A 27273-nucleotide genomic window follows, 5' to 3' on the forward strand; every position below is an offset into this window, starting at 1 on the left:
ACCACACATTGTACTATTTTCGAGTGAAAGTCTTCTTAAAAGACTGTGGCAAGAAGCAAGCCCTGATGTGAAGGATTTTTTAAATAGCTTTTTATATTCTTATCTAAAGCATCTTCAATTAACAGTTTTGTATAATTAACATTTTAGCTCTACCATACACAGTGTATATGGAGTTACAGCATGGGGAGCCTTTGTAATTCTGATTCCCTGACATTGTCACCTGTAGGTATTTGAGGTCTTCCAGAAATGTCTCCACATTTTTCTTGTCTTTCCAAACATCTGGGCAAAAAGAAGTCAAACTTTATTTGAAATGTTGATCCCAAGAATTCAGGCCTCTCTGCCTTCCCAAAACTAATCCAAGAATCAGCAACTTAATAAAAAATGCAGTAAATTAACACCTCTAGACAAGAGCAGAGTTCATTCAGAGCTGGGGTCTGCCTGGCTGAGCCAGGACTCTCTCCATTTTAATAGTTTAATAAAAATTAGCATAATTAACGAACATCTGTATGATCCAGAGTGGTGCAATTTGGCACTTGGAAACGAGGGCTTAAACATGATTGCTGTGAGTTTAATGTTGTTTTAATTCTTTTTGGCACTGTGCAGTGAAATAAACGTTTGGTGGTGATAGTTCTCGGCCGGATCTCATTTGCATTTTTCTCCCTTTGATTATGAGCAATTGTGGACTCCCCAGCAATTCATCAAAGTAGAAATTATTTTAAAATACCTCGTGGTGTTCAGACTGGGCTGGAGCAAAGCATGGGGGCGGGGGGCAGTGAAAGAGAAGGCTAGAAATGCTCCATTCATGCTTTAAACATCTCAGCCCTGCAGCCCTTTTCGGGTATCCAGCCAAGGGATGAAATCTGGAAAAGACAGTCAGACCTCAGGACCTGTAGGTGCTTTGATTAAGCTCCGAGGCTCCCACAGCAGGATACATATGGTCTCTGAGACTCTGCCTTCCTCCTTACACTTCTGCCTGCATTTTTGTTTTGAAGGGCAGAGAGTTGATTTCACTCATTTCCGTCCTCACCACTGTGGTGAGGCTGCCACATCTGTGATCGACAGGGTCAGTGTTCCCCTCGAGCAAGAGCAGTGACTGGGAGCCGCGTCTTGGCCGGTGTCATGCCGTGCCTCATCTGCGTCCTGTTTGCACCCTCTTCGAGTTGGCGGTGCACCTTCCCCAGGCCTGGTCCTACTCCTGGCATTAGGCTAAAGGGCGATGTCAGAGTCAGGAGTCGGGAATAGTCCCTACGGAGAGAAAGTCCTCTCTGAGCCCCTCAGGTGATGAAGATGACAGCATCTGGTAGGTAGAAGGCCACTCTTCACACATGTTTAAGCAAGCTGGCTGTGATCAAAAGGCTGTCAGACATCATGCCCTCCCCACCTGTGAGATAACAGAAGAACTAAAGCTAGAGTCTGTATGAGCTCCAGTGAGAGAAGACAACAGAAGATGTGTTTACCCTTTGCCACAAGGCCCTGTAGACGTGGCCATTGCAGTGACAGGCTAACACAAGACAATACTGCAAGAAAACTTACGGCAGAAACTGCCCTAAGTGTTGGGAGATGGGCTGGAACATAACTTGTACTGATAGAAGCTTTAAAATGTTCTAACAGCACAGGCTAAGGAATTCTGGGTAATTTCCCATAAGGCAGTGCAGACTGTAGGGGAGTTGGTCTGGGGCGGGGGAGAGGAAATAAGGTCTGGTGGGGAGAGGCAGTAGACACATTCATTTATTTCAGACTGATTTTTAAAGATAATTCTCTGTTCCTTTTAGGGCCAACTCAGAGGTCTCACTTCTTATGCCATTTGAGTCTGTCTTCATGGTACTTAGGGAGCCATTTGGGGAACATGTCTCCAAAGGCAGTTGCTCTCTTCCTGCCACAACCAGTTCAATCACCAGGAGAATATTTTGTAGTTAGTTGTAACTAAATCTGCTCAACTGAGAGTACAAATCCCCACTGCTCCCTTCATTTCTTCATAACCTCATTTAACAAGTGTTTTTTTGGCCCCAGTCTGTGCTAGGTACCACACTGAGTGCTGGGAATACAACAGCAAACAAAACCAACAAGGTCCCAGCTCTCACAAAACTCTCCACCTAGTGACTGGCACTGAGGCAAAAGCAGACCGATACAAGACAATGTGATGAGCTCATTTCCAGGGAAGCGTAGGGCACAGTCCTGTGGACCTCATAGTCAGAGGGCCCCCACGCAGTCAGAGAGTGAGTGGCAAGGAGAGGTTTCTAGAGAATCTAGAAAGACACAGGAATTGAGATCTGAGAGCTGCTTAGGAGTGAGCCCATGAGAGGGAGGAGGGAAGTAGAAGCTAACGGCAGAGGAAAGGCTCCAAGATGAGAGAGGGTGTAGCCATGGGAGCAGCTGAGATAAGTTCTGTTTGACTAAGGGTCCACTAGACTTAGGGGCTGAGTGAAAGTGCTAGGCAGTGGTCGGGAACAGGTCATGCAGGGCCTTGTCCACCTTGTTAAGAAGTTGGCAATAAATAGGCAGTGGGAACCCACTGAAAGGTTTTGAGCAGGGCAGTGACATTTCAGAAGGATTCTGGCTGCAGAATGAAGACTAGATTGGGGGAGAATGAGAATGGAGATACAGAGGCCAATTTGGAGGTTATTTCTATAGTCCTCCTGAGAGGCGACTGTGACATGACTCTAGAATATTGTCAATGGGCATGGAGAGAAGTGGGTGGATCCCAGTAACATTTTGGAAAGAGAACTGACAGGACTCAAGGGCTGATTGGAAAAGGAGGGTGAAATTAGAAATGACTCTCGGGTTTCTGGCTTGAGTAACTGAGTTCATAGTGGTGCCATGTACTGAGATAGAGGAAACAGGAGGGATAGAAAGTTTGGGAGTGGGAACGGAAATAGAAGCAGGGTGATGGGTTAAATTTAGGATATATTGAGTGTGAGCAGCTTGGCATACACTTGGGTTTTGGGAATCCATCATTTAGATCTGGGCTGGAGCTATGGTTATGAGTCATTTGCACAGATATTAGTAGCTAAACCACAGAGGTATATAAGATTACTCAAGGAAAGTGCATCAAGTCAGAAGGTTAGGACAGAACCCTGGAAAACAACCACATTAACCTCAACCCGGGCATGTGCCCTGGCCCGAGGACCTCTTGGTTCCTGGGTTGATGCTCAATCACTTAGCCTGCCTGTAATTATTAATGTACCTGTCAACCTCCCACCTCTAATGTTTAGAGCACCTACGACGTATCAGTTACTTTGAATTAATTGTTTTTACTTCTGTGGCGTCACTTATGTCCCCACCACATGGGGAGGGGTGATAGTCTCCCCACTCTTACAGAAGAGGAAGTTAAAGCTAGGAGAGCTTAAGGTCATATGGCTACTAAATGACCAAGTGGGGATTAGATCCCAGTCTGTCTGACTCCATAGCCCATTACTCTCTGCTATAAGCTCCCAGGGAGCAAGCAGTGTTCTGAGTCATCATTATACATCTCATGGGAACTCAACAGCACTTTGCACTTAGAAGATGCTTGGTAAATATTGATTTGAACTATGACCTGACTCCCTGAATATTTTTAGTGTTCTGGCATTTTAGGGTGTGCCCAACTTTCTCTGAAGAAACCATTCAACTATGGTTAAGAAAGAAGAAAAAAAGAAAGAAAGAAAGAAAGAAAGAAAGAAAGAAAGAAAGAAAGAAAGAAAGAAAGGAAGGAAGGAAGGAAGGAAGGAAGAAAGAAAGAAAGAAAGAAAGAAAGAAAGAAAGAAAGAAAGAGAGAGAGAGAGAGAGAAAGGAAGGAAGGAAGGAAGAAGAAAGAAAGAAAGAAAGAAAGAAAGAAAGAAAGAAAGAAAGAAAGAAAGAAAGAAAGAGAAAGAAAGAAAGAAAGAAAGAAAGAAAGAAAGAAAGAAAGAAAGAAAGAAAAGGAAGGAAAGGAAAGGAAAGGAGGAAGGAAGGAAGGAAGGAAGGAAGGAAGGAAGGAAGGAAGAAAGAAAGAAAGAAAGAAAGAAAGAAAGAAAGAAAGAAAGAAAGAGAGAGAGAGAGAGAGAAAGGAAGGAAGGAAGGAAGAAGAAAGAAAGAAAGAAAGAAAGAAAGAAAGAAAGAAAGAAAGAAAGAAAGAAAGAGAAAGAAAGAAAGAAAGAAAGAAAGAAAGAAAGAAAGAAAGAAAGAAAGAAAAGGAAGGAAAGGAAAGGAAAGGAGGAAGGAAGGAAGGAAGGAAGGAAGGAAGGAAGGAAGGAAGGAAGGAAGGAAGGAAGGAGTTCTTTACATTCAGCAAGGCATCAAATGTGCTAAGTTTACAATGTAGACAGGAAGATGGCAAAATGAAAACAGTTTGCTTTCCTCCCTAGATGACTTCTTTAAATTTAATAATCCCATCAAGGGTGTTAACCACCCCACAGAACCTCCCATGCAGTCACCATGAGAGATTACCTGAAGCATGGCCAAATTCCAACTGAAACCATTCCCTCTTCGTTTTTCAGGAGCATAACATGTATGGCTGGTGGGTAGGAGAACTGAACAGCCTCATTGGGATTGTTCCAAAGGAGTACCTCACAGCTGCCTTTGAAGTAGAAGAAAGATGAAGCCCAGGTATCCGAACTATTGCCAGTGAATGTGTTGGCCATGCCTTTGTTTCTCTGTGACGGATGAGAGTTGCCAGTGAAGTAGCTTTGCTTCATTTCCAAAGGTGATGCTAATAATTCACCACTGAAAGATGATGATTCTGGAATTGTTTTTCCTAAATTAGGGGACTGTGTCAGTTATGATTAAGTTCAACTACATGTGACAGAAAACTCAAAATAACTGATTTAATTAACATGGAAATTTATTTTTCTCTTCTGTAAAACCCGGAGGTAAGTAATACAAGGTAACTAGGTCCCGGGTACCTTGCTTTTTTGTTGTTTTTGTTTTTGCTCCACTGTGTGTGGCCAACATTCCTAAGGTTACCTCATGGTCTAAGATGGATGTTCCAGCTCCAACTATCATGCCTGTATCCTACTCAGCAGGAAACATAAAATAAAAGGAAAAGGGCACACCTTCCCCTTTAAGGACACTTCACAGATGTTGCACATACCACTTCTGCTTACATTCCTTTGGCCAGAACTTAGACCAGCCGTGGGCAAACTACAGCCCGCGGGCCGGATCCGGCCCGTTTGAAATGAATAAAACTAAAAAATAAAAAAAAAGACCGTACCCTTTTATGTAATGATGTTTACTTTGAATTTATATTAGTTCACACAAACACTCCATCCATGCTTTTGTTCCGGCCCTCCGGTCCAGTTTAAGAACCCATTGTGGCCCTCGAGTCAAAAAGTTTGCCCACCCCTGACTTAGACACACAGACAGAAAGACAAAGCTGCAAAGAAAGCTTTATTGTGTCTAGCTTAAAAGTGGAAGATGGGTTCATTCATAAAATAAAAAGGGGAGAATGGATATTGGGGACAGCTAGGAATCTGTGCCACAAGCATGGGTCTAGATCCCAGCTCGCAAATCCAGGCATGGCACTATTTCCCCCAAATGCCCATGTATTACAATATGATTGGCCAAGATTAGGAGCCCAGTATGAGGATTCCTAGGGAACATAAATTAACTTTTAGGTAATAAAGAATATGGCTTGCATTTTATGAGCAAGAACCACATCATATTTTAAAATAGTTGGGTAAGTGCTTGCTTTGGGTAAGGAAATGTTGCAATCGCTTTGGCATGGAATGGGTTTTGTTTAGAATTAGGATGGTGATAGAGGGCACCCAAAGCTAGCATGATGTCATTAGCTCCATCTTCCGGCCTGAAATGGGAGCCGATTTTATTGCTGGGGGTGAGGGATGACATGTGTGACAATAATACAAACTGTCCTTGGAATCTTCCAGACCAGGTGGATTCTTTTAGGAAAATACATAAGGATAGATCTTACTTTCAGATGCCCTTGTACAACCGTAAAGCACCAGCGCAGACCTGTCGCACAGGTGTGACTTCATGACTTTCCCAATGAGGGCTCCATTTCCTTGGAGGCAACCTCCAAGGCCAGGAATATAGAAGGGTTGGAATTTTTCTCTCAAATCTAAGCAGATTCACAGGTTTGACTGATTTATTTAATGACAAAGTTGTTTATCTCCTCATTCTCTTTGACCCAACAATTCCACATCTAGGAGTTTATCCTACAGCTACACTTGCACACACGCAAAATGTTCGTCACACAAGGTTTTTTGTTTGTAATAACAAACCATTGGAAATAAACTAAATGTTCAATAGAGAACTAGCCAAATAACTGTAGTACATTCATAGAATCGAATACTATGCAACAGTAAAAAAGAAAAAAGAAATTCTCTGCATTGATATGGAATACATTCTAAAATATGTTGGTAAATAAAAAATTTAAAAAGTAGCAAAGAAAGGTAGGCCTAACTTACTCCACTCATGTAAAAAGGAAGTTTCCAATCACTTATAAATGTACTAGAGGCCTGGTGCATGAAATTCGTGCACCTGTAGGGTCCCTGATCACTGTAGGGCCAGTGATCAGGGTCAATCTATGGGGCAACTGGTGGGGTGATTGGGGCCCCCACTTGCACCCGCCTTGGCCTGGTACCACCCGCTTGCCAGCCCCCGCCGCTGGTCGGGGCCTGCAGGCTGGGAGCAGCTCCTGCATTGAGCATCTGCCCCCTGGTGGTTAGTGCATGTCATAGTGACCAGTCTTCCCACCAGTCATTCTGCCATTTGGTCTATTTGCATATTAGGGTTTTATATAGATAGATGAGATGCTCTGGAAGGAAAAGAAAATGCTAATGCTGGTTGCCTCCAAGGACAGAGAAGCTGAATGACTGTGAGACAGGGAGACACTTTTTACTCTGTGCCCTTTTATGCCTTCTATATTTTAAATCAGACATGCAAATGTATGTGTTTTTCCTCCTGTAGGACATGTATCCTTCTCTCTAGCCTGCCTTTATGAAGAAACTGATCATCAAGAGCTCCCACTTCCCACCTCTGCTACCCCACCAACACCACGGACTCTTCTCTTTCCTGAAGAGACCACGTCCCTGACACCTGTTAGTAACTGTAAACCATCGAAGCACAAGTGGGAAGAGGCATAGTCAGCAGACCTGTTACTACGCCTGCCTTGTCACAGCTCATTCCATCTCTAAACATGCCCGCACAGCCACGTCCGCCCTTCCCACAGGCTTGTCACGGAGAAGGCGAGAGAGAAGGAAACCTCCTGTCGAAGGTTTTTCCTTTGGAGAAGGGAGTCTCTGCTTGTTTTGTCTGATTTGAAAAGCACAAATAAATTTCTGATTTGGCTCCTGGCCATGTGTGATGGTGCTGAGTTTCTTTTGTAATGGCATCAAAATGCTGGTTCTGGGCATTCTCGCCAACTCCATACAAAGTAGGAAGGGATAGCCAGAGAGAAAACAAAAGCCCAGAGAGAGAAGGGGACTTGCAGTTGTCCTTCGGGGTAGGAGCGTCTCTGGAACCTAGGCCTGCCTGCTTGGCCTCTCAGGCGTCCTTTGGTTACCTCCTTGGCTATTTTTCTTACGTGCTGAATCTCTCTGAAGTGAGACGGGGCTAGAAGAAAGTCCTTGAAGTCAGCACATTGGAGAGTTCCCTTTCCCCCTCAGTTAACTACCCAACGGAGTCCTGTATGGTAGCAAGTCCTAGATAGGGGCCAAGCAAGAACTTTGAAGAGGGCTTGTGTATACACAGCCCTGTTCCTTTTCTGGTTGCCTGTACCTAGCACTCAGGTTATCTGTACCTTAAAGAGGCAGCAAAACAGAGTTATTAAGAACATAAACTCTGAAACCAGGCAGCTTGGGAGTAAACCCCAGTTCCCCATTTACTACATATGCTCCCCAGAGCAAGTTACTTGACCTTGTATGCTTCAATTTCCTCACCTTAGAAGAGGTATACTCCCTCTCACTGGGTCATTAGGGCGATTAAAAGAAAAACACATGCTAATGTACTTAAAACAATGATGGGCACATAGTAACTCCTCAATAAGGGTTAGCTGTTATTATTGCCTGACTATCTACACAAGAAATTTTGGAAAATGGGCAACTGAGCAGCCAAAGAAATTTTCTTTCATGTAAATTACAGCATAGGGAATATAGTCAATAACATCATAATAACTATATATGGGGCAGGTGGATACTTAAAATATGGGGCGGGGGACCACTCTGTAAAGCACATGATTGTCTAACCACTATGCTGTACATCTGAAGCTAATACAGAATAATACTGAATGTCCATTGTAATTGAAAAAATAAAAAGGAAAAAAAAAGAAAATTTATCTCTGAAACTGCCTATCCAGAGCAGTCCTGGATGGGTGGTAGCCTTCCTCACCTCTATGACAACCATATCATAGCCCTGCAGAAAGACATTCATTTCACACCATCCAACGAGAAAAACCAGGGAGCACACAGGAACTTTGTCAGTGGATTCCATGTTTCTCAAAAGATCCTATGCCAGCTCTTCATTTCCAGATGTTCTGACCCAGGAGTAAAAAACAATGAAGCCGTTTGTGTATGTGCTGTAAAAAGAGGTAAGAAAAGGGGAAGACTTAGGTCTGGGAGAAAAATAGGAAAGAGATAAAAGGCAATACTGAACTGTCCATAAGGTCCCCTTCATTTTACACAGGGTGCTAACGGACAAGGAACCACTAGGTGGCAGCATATGAGCAGATGAACCAAAGAGAACCAATGGCCTCCAGCTTTAGGAACCTTTGCACCAATCCCAACCTACAGGTAAGGACAATGGGCATTGTTCTAACATGTTTAACGGAGGGAGCAAACAGGAGCCCCTCTATGCCCCTGATTGTTCCCTCCCTGGAGAGCCCCTAAGGACCCAAGTCTGGAAGGCTGGGAGCCTGGGAGGCTGAGGCGAGAATACCACGGTGGCACTGCTCTGACTGAGCAGGTATCTGGGGCAGGGGCAGGAGGAGGATGGAAACGGGGCCAAGTCAAGGTAACGTCACTCTCTGCACAGTTCAAGGCTCTCTCAATAGCATCGTCATTGGCTTCCGGCATTTAAAACAAAATCCCCTTAGTGCAGTCGTCCCGTCTGTATCTGTAGACCCGAGGAAACAACCATTGGCCAAACTGCAAAGGTGGGCACCACACTTGGACCGCTGACCCTTCTCGCTGTAAGCCTCAGGTGGAAAAAGAAATCAGATTGGCCCTGGGCGATGTTAACAAATAGACTGATTGGAAACCTAGTCCATAGACACCCGGCTATCTCTGCTGTTGTTCCGTACAGGAGAAGATGGTGCAAGTTCGATGTGTTGATGAGACTCTCGATGGGGCTGAAGGGCATTATCTGTTAGGGTAACGTTCTAAAGGACACCTTTGGGAAACAACGGGTTCCTACGGTCTTCCTGGAGATCACCCTCACCTCGAAAAACTGCCCCCCACTCAGTATATCAGCCAATAGCCTCAGAAAGCAACTGGCTAATCAGGTTACCACTTCTCTGACTCCACTAACCAAATCCCCACCTTACTGCCTGTGACTAACTGGATACCTGGGGGGTGTTAGACCACTTCACTAACCACATTAAATGTAGAACAGGTTCCTTTTTTTTTTTTTAAGAATGGGTTCTTAATAGCCACTAATTGATCTGGCATGTGAAATAGGAGAGGGTTAGAGGTGGGAGACTTTTTTTCCTTCCTTGATTTTACGTAAAGGAGGGAAAATAAGAAAGCTCCGATCCTAAATTTAAGAAGCAAATGTGTTATCTGCCTTTTACAGATAAATAATTTACACAGAACTTACTGACATCCACTGGATAATCTGACCTGGGGCTGGTATAGTTTGGCCTGTATTGTCCAAACTAATATCTGAGAATACTAAATACTCAGAAAGCAATCTTTCAGCTACATTTCATTAAAACTACATTTTTCTAGTTTTTTTTTCTGTCATCCATATAGCAAAATAGCATAGACACTGTTTTGCAGTTACCTCAATATTACATTTCCCCACACAATGGCCTGTTATATCTCTTAGAAGTCTGAATTTAATTCAAAACCAACTATATCTTTCCCTCTGGTGAATAAAAATGGGAAAGAGAATTCCTATTAAGTTTCATTTCCTAAACCCAGACAGTTTGATTCCATTTAAAGTGAAAGCAATGCCAAAAGGTAGGGCTGATTAGATGTCCTCCCTCCTGTTTCAGATAGATATTTTTTCTAAACCTAATATGTAAGGCATCGCCTAGATTTCACATTCTCATTAACTTTATTTTTTGCACTTTAGCTTGCTCAGTTGCCAAGTGGCAAAACTGAGCATCTGCAAGGTGGTGACTTCGACAAAAATCACACAAATCTGCTGTAGGAGAGGAAATGAAAGGAGAGACTATTTATTTTTTAAAATATATTTTTATTGATTTCAGAGAGGAAGGGAGAGGAAGTGAGAGAAACATCAATGATGAGAGAGAATCGTTGACTGGCTGTCTCCTGCATGTTAGACCGAGCCCGCAATCCAGGCATGTGCCCTTGACCGGAATTGAACCTGAGACCCTTCGGTCCGCAGGCCGACGCTCTGTCCACTGAGCCACAATGGCTAGGGCTGGAAAGACTCTAAATTCTCAGTCTGCTGCTTTGCTTGTTGAATCACTCATAGTCTATCGCAGTTACACACCTCCAGTGACACATTTTCAAAACCCACATTCCATGCCAGTCACTTGCGACACAATAAAGCAGTGATGTCGATGCAAAGAGCAAGATGTGGGGTGGAGGGGACGCACTCATGCCTTTAAAAAGCAGCCTGAAAAAAATGGAGTTGAAGCAAAGCAAGCATGAAAAAGCAAAGAAACCAAAGTATGTTATTTTCTGTTCTTCCTTGCATCTTAAGAACAAACACTCAGATGTCAGGGACAGAGGTGCTTTAATCTTTGGCCAAAAAGCTCTCCCGCTGGTCTCCCCACCAGGAGTGGTGCTGATTTGCCAATTCCCAGACCACCAGCAAAATCGGCGGGGCTGACTTTAGAAAAAGCAGCCACTACACAGAGGATTATCCCTGCTACACAGCTCAGTGACTCAAACTAATTTTCTAGTTTGTGGATTACCATCGTCCCTTGCTCCTCCCTTCCCTTCCCCTCCTGTCCAGTCATTTCATTTCCCATTTGAATTTACAGAAATTGGGTAGAGAGTTTGAAACTAAAGAGAGATTTTTCTTCTTCGAGGGATTTGAATGATTCTCCCTATTTCCCTATCAAAAACTAACTGTTCAGAAAACATGGTGGGTTTTTTCTTTTTTCATTAATATAAATCAATGACCATTCTTTTGCAACCCTTTGGAATCCAATTAATACATTTTTAAGATGTAGCCCATTTTGTGCAAAAATCATATATATTTATATTCTCCAAAAAAAACTATTGTATTAGATGAAAGTGAGGTACAATTAGTAGGATGACCATATAATTTATTTTTCAAACAGACACTTTGCAGTGGTTCTCAACCTTCTGGCCCTTTCAATACAGTTCCTCATGTTGTGCCCCAACCATAAAATTATTTTCGTTGCTACTTCATAACTGTCATGTTGCTACTGTTATGAATCGTCATGTAAATATCTGAGATGCAGGATGGTCTTAGGCGACCCCTGTGAAAGGGTCGTTCGACTGCCAAAGGGGTCGGGACCCACAGGTTGAGAACCGCTGCCTTAGAGCCGGAAAGGGAGTTATTCATAATGACTCCAAGAGCACAGCTGTAAACCAGGATGAGGGATCACCCTAAAAATAAGGCGAAATGAGTTGCCCAGTCACCAGGGGAGTGGGTGTAGATAAGATTACCTGGCTCTCCTGGTTCGATGTCCCTTCTAATGAAGTCCTCTCCTCTGCAGGCCTGGTGTCTAGGCAAACCCTGCCAACTAGGCTTTCTTTGCCTGACGCCAGGCAGTTCTCAGAGGCCTGGTGTCTCTAGCTGCTTGTGGGGCTGGCTGGCTAGCAGCAGCTGTGTGTGTTCAATTCCCTCCTGGGGCCCCATCACACCCACCACCTCTCCACCTGGCAGAGTGCCACTGAGGGGAGCCTTCTTGTGGCGCTGAGCAATAAGGTGCCACTTCCTGGCCTCCTGTGATGAGAGTCAGTGCCGAGAGGCTTCTAGTGCTGGTCCTCCACAAGGGCATCTGGCCCCACTGCAGACACTCTTAACCGGATGGTGAGCAGCTGGCCACCTTTTATCCCCCACATCTGATCCTGGAGCAGAAAGCACACTTCAAACACTTCCCTTTCCCCCACCATCAGACCCTTGTCCAGCACTGTGCTGCCTTGAGTCACCAAGGGGCACACACACACCACCGACATCTACTGGAAGCTCCTACAGTAAGCACCCTCGCTGGGCCTGTCGCTAATATATCCCCACCTCCGGAAAAGCATTACATTATGTTCCCTTTCTTCCCCCATTGACCCCCTCCAGTCTGCCCTCCCCCTCCCCAGGCCTTCAGCACCCTATTGTCTGTGTCCATGGGTTATGCATATATACATACAAGGTCTTTGGTTGATTACCGCCCACCCACCCATCCTTCCCGCTGAGATCTGACAGTCTGTTCCATACCTGGCAGTCATTTCTTTTTAAAAAAAATATATATTGTATTGATTTTTTTTAGAGAGAGAGGGAGAGAAATAGAGATAGAAACATCGATGAGAAGAAACATCATCCATCGGCTGCCTCCGGCATGCGCCTGACAGGGGATCAAGCCCGCAACCTTGGCATGTGCCCCAACCAGATTCGAACCAGTGGCCTCTTGGTGCTGAGCTACACCGGCCGGGCTTGGCAATCATTTTTTTTTAAATATATTTTATTGATTTTTTACAGAGAGGAAAGGAGAGAGATAGAGAGCTAGAAACATCGATGAGAGAGAAACATCGACCAGCTGCCTCCTGCACATCTCCCACTGGGGATGTGCCCGCAACCCAGGTACATGCCCTTGACCGGAATCGAACCCGGGACCCTTCAGTCCGCAGGCCAACGCTCTATCCACTGAGCCAAACCGGTTTCGGCAGCGATCATTTTTTTAAACATTTCCAAGGCAATGCAGTGGAAGTTTTGGGGGGCAGAGAGGGCAAAACTTGGAGCTTATTGCTTCACTCTGTTAGTGCAGGGTTCGACCTGGCACAATTGACATTTTGAGCCAGATAATTTTATGTTGTTGGGGGCATTGTAGCATCCCTGGTCTCTAGACACCAGAGACAAGTAGTACTCCACCCCCCACCCCCTCACCCCCCAGTTCTGACAAACAAAAATGTCCCCTGGACACCAAATCACCCCTGGTTGAGAACCATTGTCTCGGGGCACTTGGGTGTGCTTAGGACCAAGCACAGAGAAACTGCCCTGCCTTTCAGAAGTTTGTGCCTGTGACAGGCAGCAGCTTACGGCTAGGCTGGGAAGACAGGCCGCAGGCCGTGAATTCCTCGGGGTTTAAGAACCACCAGCGAGCTTCTATGCGCCACAGGCACCTCTGAGACTGGCTGGCCTGCACCACTGCAGATTCGCACTACAAAAACGATGTTTTCAAATGAATAGGCCCATACATGCTGGTTGAGAGCTGCATTACACCGGCTCTCTCCCAGCTCTGTGCACTGTCCGTTTCCCTTTCCAGTGGCAGAAATCCCTGAAACTCTTGGTCAGGACCAGGTGAGATGCTGTGTACGGTCCTTCAGAGCAAGAAACACGGTTCATAGGAACAAGCGGGGAAGACGGCTGCAGCTCCAGGCGCCCGCTCTGCTTCCCCCGCCTCGCAGAGTGGGTGGGTGCCGTGCTCGCCGCAGACCCCCCTCCCCACCCCCTCACCCCCGCCCCCCGGGCGGCAGCGAGGAGAGGCAGGACAGATTGGCATCTCCTGGCTGTGATTTCCCTGGTTCTTCATGTTAGTTTAGGGGAAAGTTTTCTCCTACAAAATGACTCCCATGAGCTGTCAAGCGCCAAAAGCACAACCGCAACACAACCAAAACCCACTGCCTTCTCAGGAGGCCGAGATAAGATGGGGGGTCCAGGGCCTTTGTTGTCTGCGCCCGCACAGGCCAGACAGGAGGGCCATCGCTGGCCCCGCTGCCAGCCCGAGCCCTGTCGAGGCTGCCTCCCGCGGGCCCTGAGTCTGAGGCACCTGGAAGGGTTATTAGCAGGATTGGAACTCATCCCTCTGCTGGGACTAGATCATAATTACAGTAATTTTCTAACAGAGCTCAGCAGTAGGACTGTTTAATCAGCATCCAACTCCCTTGTGCTCCCAGCCCTCATCACTCAAGGAGAGGAGTGGGATGGCTCTTAAAGAGACAGTGCCCGCCTTTCAGCATTTGGAACAGATGTGCCCTAATTGGTAGAATATATCTAAGTCTCGTCTGGGCAGGTTGCACTGTCTCCAACAAACCGCCCCGGGCTCTCACTCTCCTGGGCCTTCTGCGAGGGACCCGGGTGGGGATGTCGGGAGGCCTGGCTTCCCACACCAACATGGCCACCAGGGAGGGCACATACACAGGGCTAGAGCACTCGTGGAAGGACCTAAACTAACTGCCCCTGCCCTAGCCGGTTTGGCTCAGTGGATAAGAGTGTTGGCCCACGGACTGAAGGGTCCTGGGTTCGAGTCCAGTCAAGAGCAATGTACCTTGGTTGCAGGCTCAATCCCCAGCCTGGTCAGGGCTCATGTGGGAGGCAACCAATTGATGTCTCTCTCACATCGATGTTTCTCTCTCTATGTGTCTCTCTCCCTCCCTTCCACTCTCTCTAAAAATCGATGGGAAAATATCCTCGGGTGAGGATTAACAAAAATTTTTTTTTAAAAGACTGCCCCATTCCAAACCTATGGTATGAAGAAAAAAGTGACTGGCTGAAGGGACAGGAAGGAGGGACTCGACAGCCACAGATAGTAATTGTGGCTGGTGGCTCCCCATAACCCAAATATTACAGCAGCATCTCATGTTCCTGCCCTTCCAGGGGGGAAGTCCTTAAAGACTTTCAGGTGACCCCCTAATTCTCACTCTGGCTTTCCCATCTCTCCCTGTTTACTATTCAGGCCTCCCTTTCCCTGCTATGCAAGCACCTTGTTTTCCTCCTCTGCTTGTGGGAGTGGCCCAGGTCTCCCCTCAATGAAAAGGAGGTAAAATTATTCACTCTGTTCACTGAGTCAGGAGCACTGTCTCCTAAATAGTGTGGCTCTTGTTGTTCTTCTGAGTATAAATTGTCCATATTTATTGTATCTTGAGATTTGAGGTTCCAGCACTCCAGTTCCAAAGCCAGCCATGACTAAGGCGGAACTGATTTTACCCAAGTTATTTCTCTAGGACAGCGGTTCTCAACCTGTGGGTCGCGACCCCGTTGGGGGTCGAGCGACCCTTTCACAGGGGTCGCCTAAGACCATCGGAAAACACATATATAATTGGTTTTGTGATTAGTCACTATGCTTTAATTATGTTCAATTTGTAACAATGAAAATACATTCTGCATATCAAATTTTTACATTACGATTCATCACAGTAGCAACATTACAGTGATGAAGTAGCAACGAAAATAATTTTATGGTTGGGGGTCACCACAACCTGAGGAACTATATTAAAGGGTCGCGGCATTAGGAAGCTTGAGAACCGCTGCTCTAAGATGTTAGGACTGGCTCCTGCTGCCCTGCTGGAAGCCAGATGTGTGCGTGCGTACTTGGGCTTCTAGGCAGTTCCTAAAACAGCTCCTTAGAAGAGCTGAGGCAGGGAGTAGGTGAGAGATAAGAGGTGGGTGGGGGGCTTCCATATCGGGAAGGAAGGTACAGTGGTTAGAACAGGAACAGGGACACTCATCTACAGTTCAAAGGGTTACCTTGAGCTGGGCAACGGGCCCTCTACAGAGCCTGTCCCTGCTGGCAGAGGGCCACCCAGGAGGGGTGGCTTAGGATCACTGCCCCAGCTCGACTGAGGAAGTCACTATCTCGCACGACAGTGATTATCTGCTTGACTTTAGCCGAGTCTCAGCTGGCTGCTCACACATAAACCCACAGATGCCACTCCAGCCGACTGAATGCTCCTGCGGCCTCCGAGAGGCAGGCCGGGAGCTGGTCTTTCCATTTCTACCTCCAATCCCACCTTGCTTCCTCCAGGCCCACTGTCCTCCTCACCGGTAGGTGTTAAGAATATACAGCAAGAGCTAAGGCATATAAACAAATTCACAAACTTAATGTCAAAAAGTCACGATCACCTCCCAAACAAAGCTACCAGAGAGGGTACGAGTTGCCTAGGACTTGGTGTGGATCGAAGGCCTTAGCAGTCAGAAAACAGAACCGTGGAGGAGCTCTGATTTCTAAGAGCAACTGAAAAGAGAAGGGTGGTTTTTTTCTCTTAGTCATAGTGGTTTAAGATTAAAAAACAAAAAATCTAGGAGGAAACACCTTGTCTTATAGAGCTTGGAAAAGACCTCTCACATGAATATCCAAAAACATCATCCGAAAACATATTTTTGTATTTTTTCTAAAAGGGAAAGCTTTTTTAAAAATATATATTTTATTGATTTTATAGAGGAAGGGAGAGGGAGAGATAGAAACATCAATGATGAGAATCCTTGATTGGCTGCCTCCTGCACACCCTCTACTGGGGATCGAGCCCACACCCAGGCATGTGCCCTTGGCCAGAATCGAACCTGGGACCCTTCAGTCCACAGGCCAACGCTCTATCCATTGAGCCAAACCAGCTAGGACTAAAAACATATTTTTAAAAACCATGCTCAGCTCAACTCAAAAGTTTCCTCAGCTAGAAAATGAGTACAATACTTGCTCTGCCCTCCTCATTGGGCACCAAGGTCAAAAATGATGTGTGTGAAACTTATGATTTTCATACAAGAAAAACCCCCTCCCCCTCCACCCTCCTACACACATTTCCTTCCACCAAACAAACCAAACCCATGAGCTTGTGATCACTCATCCTGAGTAACAGATGACTGGACTTGGGCCATGGAAGTAGCTGTTGGAAGAATGGTGACTACATCAGGCATAGAACCTACCTCAATCCTGAATTCTAACAAAAAAATACTTCCTTTCTACAAAACAGCTCAGTAGGCCACAGAGGTCACCTGCCATGGGAACTAGCCCTGAGTACACACAGGGACAGAATACACCACGATAAAGGCAAATGGCATTGCCTGGATGAAGGAGGAAATCCATTTTTGCTGTTTTTCTGCTAACTGCAGGCCTGTATTATTAGAAAAATTTTTCCGTTCTTAGCACATCTCCTTCCATGGCCTACACTCAACTCTGCACCAGACAGTGAGGGGATGGTGCGTGGCCTTAGATTAACTGAGATGCTGTTATATACACTGCTGTTAATGGATCATTAAAAAAGCCAGGAGTCAGAAAAATTGCATTCGTGTCTTTGAATGGCCCCTGCTGTCCCAGCAGCCTACCCTGCTGGCAGAACTAGCTGCTGAGCACCAACTCCAGACGAAAAGGAGCGAACAGAAGAAGGCCAACCCAGCTTGCTGTTTTTTGGCTGAGTAGGGAATTGACACAGACCACCTCCGGCTCCTGTCTGGAAGTTTTGAGATCAGAGAGCTTCAGGCACAGCTGGGTTCACAGCTGCACCATTTGGAGCATTGGACTCATTAATATTCATGAGTCATCCCCACCAATCGGCAGAACGGATGCCATTAGCTTAGCATCTGTCGGGTTTTTGTGAGGGTTGTGTATGGAGTTTTTTTTCCCCTTTTTAAATGAACTTCTTTTGACATTTTGGATTTGCCTCTGTAGGTTTTCTCTACTCGCCTTGCTCTGCTGCATCATATAAAGGGAGACCCAGGGGAGGCGGGCAGGAAAGAGAGATGAGTCCCAGCCAGGGCTTTGCATCTGCCTGTTGACAAACTTTATTTCTCTTTCAGCACCTGGCACCTCAGACAGGCTTCGAGGATGGAAGCAGCATCAGGTAAATTATACCTAACAAGGTTCATGCCCATACCTGTGAGAAGGGCTAGATCCTGGCTCTCTGGATCCTCCCTCCAGTAGTGAACTGGAGCTGCACTCAATGCAGGAGCTGCAGTGCACAGCTCTGAACCATTATTTCCACGCTGATAAATTCATGATTTATGAAAGTAACTAGTGCCAGCCTTCCTTCCCTCCTTCTCTGCTACAGCTTGTTAGACACAAATTGCAACAACAGTCTTAAATAGTTGAATTTTATTTCAGGCCAAAGCCCCTCAACTCTGAACTAAATGCCATGACAGTCCCACAGCACAGGCTGGTAAGAGAGCGCAGAGGGACGGCCAGGGGGAGGAGTGGGCGAGAGGAGCCACACGCAAACCCAAGGGCAGAGCAATGCCGAATGCCAGCGGCACAATCCCCTTCCGGCCCCGGCTCTCAGCGGAGAGGAAGGATGGCAGCAGGAGGCAGAACGCCTCACCTCATTGTCTGAAGGAAGGCGCGCTGTTCCTCATCTCCGGCCCCAGCGCCTCTCTCCAGAAAGAAACAAAACCCTTGCGCCCCACTGGACCGAACATATGGCCGCCCTGCAACGCCGCAGAGGGGCACTGTAGTGGCGGAAGCCCCGGGAGGCAGGGAGCTGGTACTAAGGGGGGAAAGGGGCTTCAAAAAAAGAAAGGGCTCATTCTATCCTGCAGAAAAGATGCTCACATCTCTGCTTTATAACCAGAAGAGACAGTGGCAGCCCAGGACAGCCTTTTCCAAAACAAAGCTCCCTGAGCTGTTTGCCCTTCCTCAGCTGCGAACAGCCACTTCTCTTCTGTGGTGGCCGTGACCTGTTTTGTGAGTCTCAGGCCCCACACAGCCAGGCTGAGGCCTTGGAATATACAGGAAACCCTAGCGACAGGAGTCACAGCACCATTCCATTCAGTGGTATTAGTGGAGGAAAAGCAAGGAGGTGGGAGAATAAATACTCACCACCCTGTCCATGCAAGGAGGTAGGCAAGAGGCCAGCCTCCCAGAATCAAAGTGCTGCAGCAAAACAGAGCCAGTGGGAATACAACTACACAAGCATTTCTGCTGGGACAATATTCAGTATGGCAGCTTAAAATCGGCCACTTACAGGTCCCCCAAACTAGTAACCTGAGGCAGTGCTCAGGGGCCCAATAACAAACATCTAAAGAAACTCAGCTCCCAAGGGAGTAAACATGGGACTCTATTCAAAATCAACAGCCCCTGGATCTTATGCTTAATTTATAAACATCTGCATACTGTTTATTCCTATGGAGGAAGTTTAAGGAGTTGTTGTGACCAACCTCTATGCAATCAACCTGAGCAGAGGCAACTGTAAAACACTAAGCAGCCCAACCTCCCCAACTGCCCTAGGTCCATCCAATCCCACCCAAGTGCCTGCATCCCCTTGCCTGCGTCTTCTCTGTCCACTTCAGAGCAGAACCCAGAGCTCAGACCAGAACTCACTTTTCTAAAACTGTTTCTAACTGACTAGGATCCAAAGGTAGAGCGTGGTCCCCTCCCAAAGACCTCCTCACAGGCTGGGGAGCACAGGGTCCTTCATCAGGTCTTGCAAAATCACAGCATGATGGTGAGGTAGGGGGAAGGAGAGGGGGGCTTTCCCAGGAAGGAGCCTCAGAGTCAACAACAGGAGCCCACACCTCAAAATGGTCCTTTTCTTCCTCAGGAGGCGTTGAGGGAGAACTACTCCTGCCCGATCTTGGAAAAAAGCAGCAACTGGAAGAGTGGGAAAGGGAAAAGAAGGGACAGATAAACAAAATGAATGGAAAAACACAAGTGAAGACAAACAAAAGAATGGATTATTAGTCAGCCACAAAAAGGAATTAAGTACTGATACACACTACAAAATGGATGCACCTTGAAAATATACTAAATAAAAGGATCCATTTGTATGAAATGTCCAGAATAGGTCAATCCAGAGACACAGAAAGTAGGTGAGTAGTTGCCAGGAACTAAGGGTTGGGGAAAATGGGGAGTCATGCTAATGGGTACAAGGTTTCTATTGGGGTGATGAAAATGTTCTAAAATTAATTATGGTGATTAATAGTTGCACAACTTCATGAATGAACAAAAATAACTGAATTGTACACTAAAATGGTGAAATTTATGGAATGTGAATTATTTCTCAATAAAGTTATTTTAAGGGCAGGGGGAAGATAAAGGACATAAGAAAGCCTTCTCGTCTTTCTCCCCAGGTTTCTAGAAGAGAGCCTGCTACCCAGGGATGGGTACCACCATCCCTTGGCTTGAGTAAGAGAGCCGCACAGGAGCAGGAGAAGGCCTCTTCTGAAACACTACCAATGCTGTGACTTGACTTTCTCTATCAAATGGACAGCTCCCTGACCCAGGTTACAGTAATCCTAGCTCCTCAAGTCTCAAAAAAGAGAGCTTTGGTTACCTCTTAGGCTGGTCTCCTTTAGCCAAGTGAGAAGAGCCCTGCCTCTCTTCCTGGGCCCACCCGCAGTTGGACATAGCGTAGCGAAGAATGGCGTCAGACACGGTCGTGCGGCTTTGGCCCCGGACACAGGCTTCTATCTCAGGCACGGAGAGCTGGCTTTGCAGGAAGAGGTGTAACTGGCTGTCCGACAGGAGGACAACACTCTGCAGGACCCTGGGGCAAACACAGGTAGGACAGCACGCGCATCACCCTGAAGCTCTGTTCTCCCCAACCCCATCTTCTCCTTTTTTTTTTAAATGTCTTTTTAGTGATTTCAGAGAGGAAGGGAGAGGGAAAGGGAGAAAGAGATAGAAACAACAATGATGACAGAGAATCATTGGTCAGCTGCCTCCTGCACGCCCCACCCTGGGGATCAAGCCTGCAACCTGGGCATGTGCCCTGACCGGGAATCGAGCCGTGACATCCTGGTTTATAAGTCGATGCTCAACCACTGAGTCACGCCGGCCAGGCCCCAACCCCATCTTCTGAAGACTCTGGCTTGAGTGAGCACGAAGAGTACAAGGAAAGGGTCTACCCCCAATGTATGCTCAATGCGCCACCCCGCCTGTCACCTTCGCCCGTCCCTGCCCCTACCTCAGAAGGCAAGCGCTAGCCTGCCATGTTCACTCACTTTTCGAGGAAGTGCTGCAGACCTTGTCGTCGCTTCTCAATGAACTCATCTGAGCTGCCAAAGAAGGTTGACTTCCCAGGAAGTTCCGGTACAGGCCTGTGGAGTCGCATAATTTAACACTCAAGGTAAGTGTAACATGCAAGACAGTCATATCAGCCCTGATCAAGGACATCCCCTAAAAAGAGGCACAAATCACTACGAATAGCTTTTAATAAGGTGGCAAGGGTGGGAAGCTAACAATGACTCACTGCATACCATGTTTCAAGCACTACGCTAAATGTTTTACAAACCTTATTTCACTAATCCTTCCAAACTCCGTGAGGAAGATATTAGTGTTCTCATTTTACTAGCAAGGAAAAGAATCAGAGCAGCTGAGAAAACTTCCCAGTGCCACACAGTTAACAAGCAGCAGAGCTGGTATTTGAACCAAATCTATAGCTTCAAAACACCACGCTACTGCCCAGCCTGTGTTGCTCAACCAGGTCAGGGCACATGCCTGGGTTGCAGGCTCAATCCCCAGTAGGGGGCGTGCAGGAAGCAGCCAATCTATGCTTCACTCTCCCATCAATGTTTCTCTTTCCCTTCCCTTTCCTCTTCCTAAAAATCAATAAAAAAAAAATAAATAAATATTTTAAAATATTTAAAACAGCCCTCACGGGTTTGGCTCAATGGATAGAGCGTCGGCCCGTGGACTAAAGGTTCCCAGGTTCAATTCCAGTCAAGGGCACATACCTTGGTTGCAGGCTCGATCCCTAGCTCAGATCCCCAGCCCTGGTCAGATGCGTGCAAGGAAGGAGGCAACCAACCCATGGTTTTCTATCACATTGATGTCTCTCTCTCCCTGTCTCTCTACTTCCCTTCCACTCTCTCTAAAAAAAAAAAAATCAATAGAAAAACATCCTCGGGTGAGGATTAACAACAACAAAAACCAGCAAGGCTAGAGATGCCCAACTTTTCAGGGGGATTTCCAACTGGCTTATGAAGGCCTGACCCATGACAACGGCCTCATCAGTCCCACATGGTAATTAACTGGCTAGGTCATTAACAGGCCATCCGTCACCAGAACATTCAGTGACCGCTCTGTGGTGGAATCACTATTCTAAATTGTCTCCAGTTTTTAGATTTATTTGGGAGGTATAGGGGAGGAGTGAACAATACTCTTTCTTAAGGCTCTCAGTCTGTTGAAAAGGTCTTTGCACAGACACACACACACACACATATCACAATTTTTACAAGTGAAATGGACAGGATCACCATCTGTCAAGGAAGTCCAGGTGCTAAAAAGTTTCTGATAACCAGTGATAGGCACATTTAAAATGCTAGCAGAACATGTGTTTAGCCCTAGACTAATACATACAAAAAAAGAAAAATATTTTTTACATTTCTATGGCACTCTTAGATCAAAAAACCTAGAAATAAGAAGTGTTCTGTACTTTTTTCACTAATTGGAAAACATAATTTAAGAACAGATTTCTCAGTTTCCTTAGGGCCTGGCATGTCGCCACGTTTTCCTCATTGTAAACTGGAATCCCCACGTAAGCACCTAAAAAGCCAGTCTCAGACCCAAGAAGGAAGCAAGAGCAGACTCACACTAAACCAGCGTTTCTCTGTAGCTGCTTTCGCAGCCACACGAACTCACGGTAGCGGCGACGCACACAGGATGTCTTGGCAGTGAAGGCCTTGCTGTTGGTCTACAGGAGAAAGTACATGAAGAGGATTTAGTGGGAAAAGACCAGGATCACACGAACTCCCCGTCATCGCTCTCGCTGAGGATCTAAGCCACCAGGCCACCGTCCCGATCAGAGGCTCCACCAGGCAGCCTGCAGCCAACTCTCAGGCATACCCCAAGCTCTTCTTCCTCTCCTCCCTCCTTTTCCTCTGTCTCGGGCCTGGCAAAAACATCCACAAACAGGGTCTGTCTCAGCACTATCCCGCAGCCCCGGCAAATGTTGATCCCAATACAGAAGTCTGATGCACTTACATGGAGGAAGATCTTATAATCTACGTAGGAATTCCAGGAGCCCTCATTCTGCACCCGGGGGTCCTGAACACGCACAGTGATCACCTCCTGGAGGCAAGAAATGCGCCTTCAGCTTCGTCTCAACCACACAGCACGGCAGCTTTGACAACTCAGGTTGCCAGATTTTTTCCAAACAGACGGCACCAACTTTCATTCATTTGTCCATTTACTCATGGAATTCAACAAATATTTATTGACCCATTGTGTGTCAGGCACTTTTCTAAGACAGTGAGGGTAGAACATGAATAAGAGACAAAAATTCTTGCCCTCGTGTAGCTTACATTCTAGTGCAGTCTAAGAAATGGGAAAGTCAGTCAAAATGGAACCTCATCTCCCAGAAATGCCTTTCGTACTGCTTTCCCTCTCCCGTTTTTATTTTGAGCTCTTCGAACCACCTAGGTATTACCGTCAGAAAGGTACCAGGAAGCAATGATTTGCCCCTTTTCCCAAATCCCCTCCAACGTTCGCCCACCTGTTCTGTGGAGACCACGTGCTTACCTCCTGCTCTTGGTTCTCCAACATCCTACATCAACAGCCCATTGCAAGAAAACATCTGAGGAGACGCAATGACAAGGGAACAATCATGGTTAGTGTGCTTCTATTCTTATCACTCTTTACCAGGGAAAAAACCTGAAAAACTTTAATGGACCCTCCGGGGAAAACCAGGCACCTATTCTCATTCTAACGTAAAACTTAAGAGGAAGCAAAAACAAATTCACCACATTAGCTCTATGACCGCGACAAACCCTGGGGGATTTGCCTCCCTTTTGAAACCATGGCCAAACCCTTCAGTAGGCCACCTCTAGCCAAAGCATGTTTGGTCTGTGCAGTGTTCGCCTCAAGCAACAAGATTCCATGGCAAACCCTTTCTGCCTGAAGACTGCAGGCAAAAAGCAGTGTCTTGCGGGGGCACACAGCACAGCTGTGCGAGTGAGCCTAACATCGCCCCCTCCTGGCTGCTCAGGGACAGCCAAACCCCACCAAACAGCAGTCTCCCTTTGTCGTGCTAAGCCACAGTCACCTCCCCGGAGATAAGTCAGCGCTGGAGAGCAACGGGAGCACCAGAATGGGTTGCCCAGTGCTGATCTTCCCTTATCTAATCTGTTCTCCAGAACCCAAGCCAATGGTTCTAATGATCTCCTTGCTGGACACGTACCTCTGCCCAAACACCCCACAGCTGCACAGGGCGACTCAGGATGTTTCCACTCCTTTGTAAAGATTCATTAAAGCCTAAGCTGCCGATTTCCCCCGCGGCGGCAGTTTGCATGTGCAGCGACGTGGCCCACTCCGACAGGGGGACCATGAAGGTTGCAGCACAGGGTTACTCAAGTCCAAAGGGGCCCATGATGTCACCTTCTGTTAAAATACAGCACTAATCTTATTACTCCTAGAACCACTCCAACAGCATCCGCCCCTGGCTGCCACCTGCGCCCCCTTCTCCTCTCTTAAGAGCGGAACAATAAGGTTTAATTTCCCTTTTCAATTTACCTTGAAATGAAAACTGACTTCAGCCAATACGTACTGCCAACAAATGATCCCGGCTGGCTCCGGGGAAAACAAGCCTATCTCTAAGATCCCCCTCTCCTCCCCCCATTCCCATTCGCACCCACTCGTTTTTACATTCCCACAATTAATTTTAAACACATTCCCTTATTAGTTCTGCCTTACCATTAGGAGAGTGTGTAATGAGTTTCCTTCTATCTTATGTTTTGCTAACACAAGGCAAATGTTTCAGGAGAAGGGAAACTCATTTACACCATAAAATTTGCAGCGCAAACAGCTTTTCCAATTCTTCCCAGTATACCAGGTCTCTCCACACACAGACACTGCACTCAGAGACAAAACTGCATGGTATGTGACAAAATTGGGCTACACCATCGAGCCACCCGAAGGTTTTATGATGGCAATACCATCTTAAACAGTATTCTTGCTGACAATCTGCTTTTTCATCGGATGCAGGCACCACTGCAAAGGGGTCCTGAACGGAAAGGTAGGTGATGCCAGTGCCAAAACAACTGATGTGCAAAATCTCGATGTAAGTAGTCAAATGCCCGTGACCAAAAAAGGCCAACTCACTGTGAACCATTAACCTCCTCCGATTTAAAAATATTTCTTTCTCTTTTCTTTTCAGGCGTTTGGTAAACTGCCAACATAGGAGCAGGTTAAAAGATTCTGAAATGTCTTTTCACGAAAGTAACAACAGGAAAAACAGTGCCGAGGAAATCATAGCCACCCACAAGCTCGGGGGAGCTCAGACGTCTCCTGTGCCTTGAAAGGTTTGCCAAATTAAGGACTATAATTGAGTAACTAAACGGTCAGCACTCTCGGACTCAAGAAGAGTTGCCTAAGGAAGAGCTTGCACCACCTCCATGTGCAAGTTCCTCTCCTTTCCTTTGGGGCTAATACCAGTTAGAAACAAATAGCTGTAAACTGGCTTTTAAACAAATCCTAGGACCCCAAAGATGCTGTGTACTTGAATCTAAAATGAGAAGGGCACTAAGAAAGTTTCCAATGTAACTTTCCTTAAAAGCACACTGGAACACAAACAAAAACCCAGACGTCAAGTAGTAACTTCCATTCTCCATTCGCTTCCTCCTCATGAAGCCACTCCTCAGAAGGAGATGGAGTTCAGTTCTTTGGAGCGGAAAAGGGAAGTGAACTTTAGCTCTATAATCTGGGAGATGGATCCCTGTCACCCAAATAAGAATAGAGTCCGCGATTATCTCAGCTCCTTACGCAACTCGGTGCTAACGCCATTTCTTGGGTCCATTCAATCCCATCTGAGGTTTCCTCTACTTTCTCCACCTGAACCAGCACCAAGAACTCCAGCCAGAACCCACCTTTTTGCGGTTTACAAAAGTAGATTCTTTGTGAAGCTTTCCAATGTCATAACAATTCAAGGCTTTAGTTCCACCATTTTCCCGCCCATTTAAACAACTTCAAGAGACAGGTTAAAAAAAAAACAAACAAAAAAAACAACCCGGTGGTAAAACTATACTGAGCCACAAAGACTTCCATCCCTTCTAGCTCATTCTGGAGCCAGCTGGCAACTCAAAAAGCTCTTCTTCCTGAACACCCACCCGCAGGCGGTGGAAGAAGCCTCCCGCGTCCGACCAACCTCCGTGTGTTCTCACCAACCAGCCGTGCTCCCTTCTTTTGTCCCTCTGTCCTTTGCCGATCCTTCCCCTTAGAAGGTAAGTCACAGAGACGACCACAAGCTAAAACACTTGCCAATACCCATTGGCGTAACCGTTTGGGTAAATGTCCCCAAACCTGTTTATTCCGGCCACAAACACACACACACACACACACACACACACACACACACACCCCTTCATTCTTAACACCTAGGAGCAAAGGGCCACACAGTCGTTCTCCTTTGCCTACTGAGCTTGCAGAGTGGGAAGGAAAGATGCTTTAAACTTCTGTACAAATGAACAGAAGGCCTGGCGGGCTAGCTCAGTTGGTTACCTGATAGGCCAAGGTTTCGGGTTCCATCCCAGGGTGAGGGCACATACAAGAAGCAACCAGTGAATGTGTACATAAGTAGAACAAAGTGATGTCTCTCTCTCTCTCTCTCTCTCTCTCTCTCTCTCTCTCTCAAATCAATAATAATAACAACAATAATAATAATAATAAATGGAAAAGCTGGGTTTCCTCCCCGGGATCCTGAGCAAGTACAGCCTTTATGCAGAAGGTGAGACAGTCCTAGGAAGTCCAGCGAGGTCCCCATCCCCAGCGCCACTACTGCCGCTCACGCCCCAGCCCTCACCGGAGCAGGACCTGTCTCCCCGCACGCCCACCGCCCCCACGCGGCCGGCCCGCCCTCGCCCCCTCACCTGACAGCAGCACCCACTCGCCACAGCGCCAGCGCCCCACCATATAGCCGGTCCCCGCTTCTCCTTCCGGGTGAGTGCCGGCACCCCAGTGCACGACGGGAGGCAGCGCCCGGCACGCCAATCCCCGGTGCCCAGGACGCCCCGCCCCCGCAGGCCCGGGCTCTTAGGGGCGATCCCGCTTCCCCCGGAGGCGCGCTGGGTCCCACCCAGGCCCTGGCGGCAGTCGGGGACCCCGAACCATTTCATCCGGGTGCTGCCGGGTGGACGCCGGTGAGGGGCGACCCGACTCTGAAGTGCCATTCAGGGCCGTGCCCCGCCCACCGTAGTCAGGCCAGCCAATCAGCGTCCAGGGAGCGTCATTAAAGGTCTAAAAAGAGGGGCCCGGGAGCCCGGGGGTGAGAGGAGGCTGTCACCGAGCTCTCAGTTCCGCAAAGCGTGGTCTTGAGTGTGGGAGGATCGGGGAAGAAGGCGCCCCGGTTTCTG

General features: G+C 46.9%; 2 protein-coding genes across 3 annotated transcripts in view; one reads left to right on the forward strand and one right to left on the reverse strand.

The window, feature by feature from the left end:
- Positions 1 to 7268, forward strand: part of SKAP1 (src kinase associated phosphoprotein 1) — a 258264-nt gene extending 250996 nt beyond the window's left edge. The window contains exons 12-13 of the mRNA XM_081109727.1: positions 4455 to 4563; positions 6883 to 7268. Coding sequence (XP_080965853.1) covers positions 4455 to 4556 — 102 coding nt within the window. The 3' untranslated portion in view covers positions 4557 to 4563; positions 6883 to 7268. The remainder of the gene's footprint in view (positions 1 to 4454; positions 4564 to 6882) is intronic.
- A 3050-nt stretch (positions 7269 to 10318) lies between these two features.
- SNX11 (sorting nexin 11) lies at positions 10319 to 26866 on the reverse strand. 2 transcript variants are annotated; one of them, XM_081108862.1, is made up of 8 exons: positions 26791 to 26851; positions 23450 to 23504; positions 22913 to 22999; positions 22522 to 22622; positions 20932 to 21027; positions 20262 to 20474; positions 19504 to 19579; positions 10319 to 10716 (listed from the first exon to the last, which is right to left on the reverse strand). In XM_081108862.1, the coding sequence occupies exons 2-8, from the start codon at positions 23471 to 23473 to the stop codon at positions 10705 to 10707; spliced, it is 609 nt and encodes a 202-aa protein (XP_080964988.1). In that variant the 5' UTR covers positions 23474 to 23504; positions 26791 to 26851; the 3' UTR covers positions 10319 to 10704. The 2 variants fall into 2 exon arrangements, with proteins under 2 accessions (XP_080964988.1, XP_080964987.1); XM_081108861.1 differs by lacking the exon at positions 10319 to 10716 and having other exon boundaries at positions 17627 to 19579; positions 26791 to 26866.
- Between the last annotated feature and the right edge of the window lie 407 nt (positions 26867 to 27273).

This window comes from Myotis nattereri (assembly GCF_964212035.1).
Source record: "Myotis nattereri genome assembly, chromosome: 16".
Taxonomy (NCBI): Eukaryota; Metazoa; Chordata; class Mammalia; order Chiroptera; family Vespertilionidae; genus Myotis; species Myotis nattereri.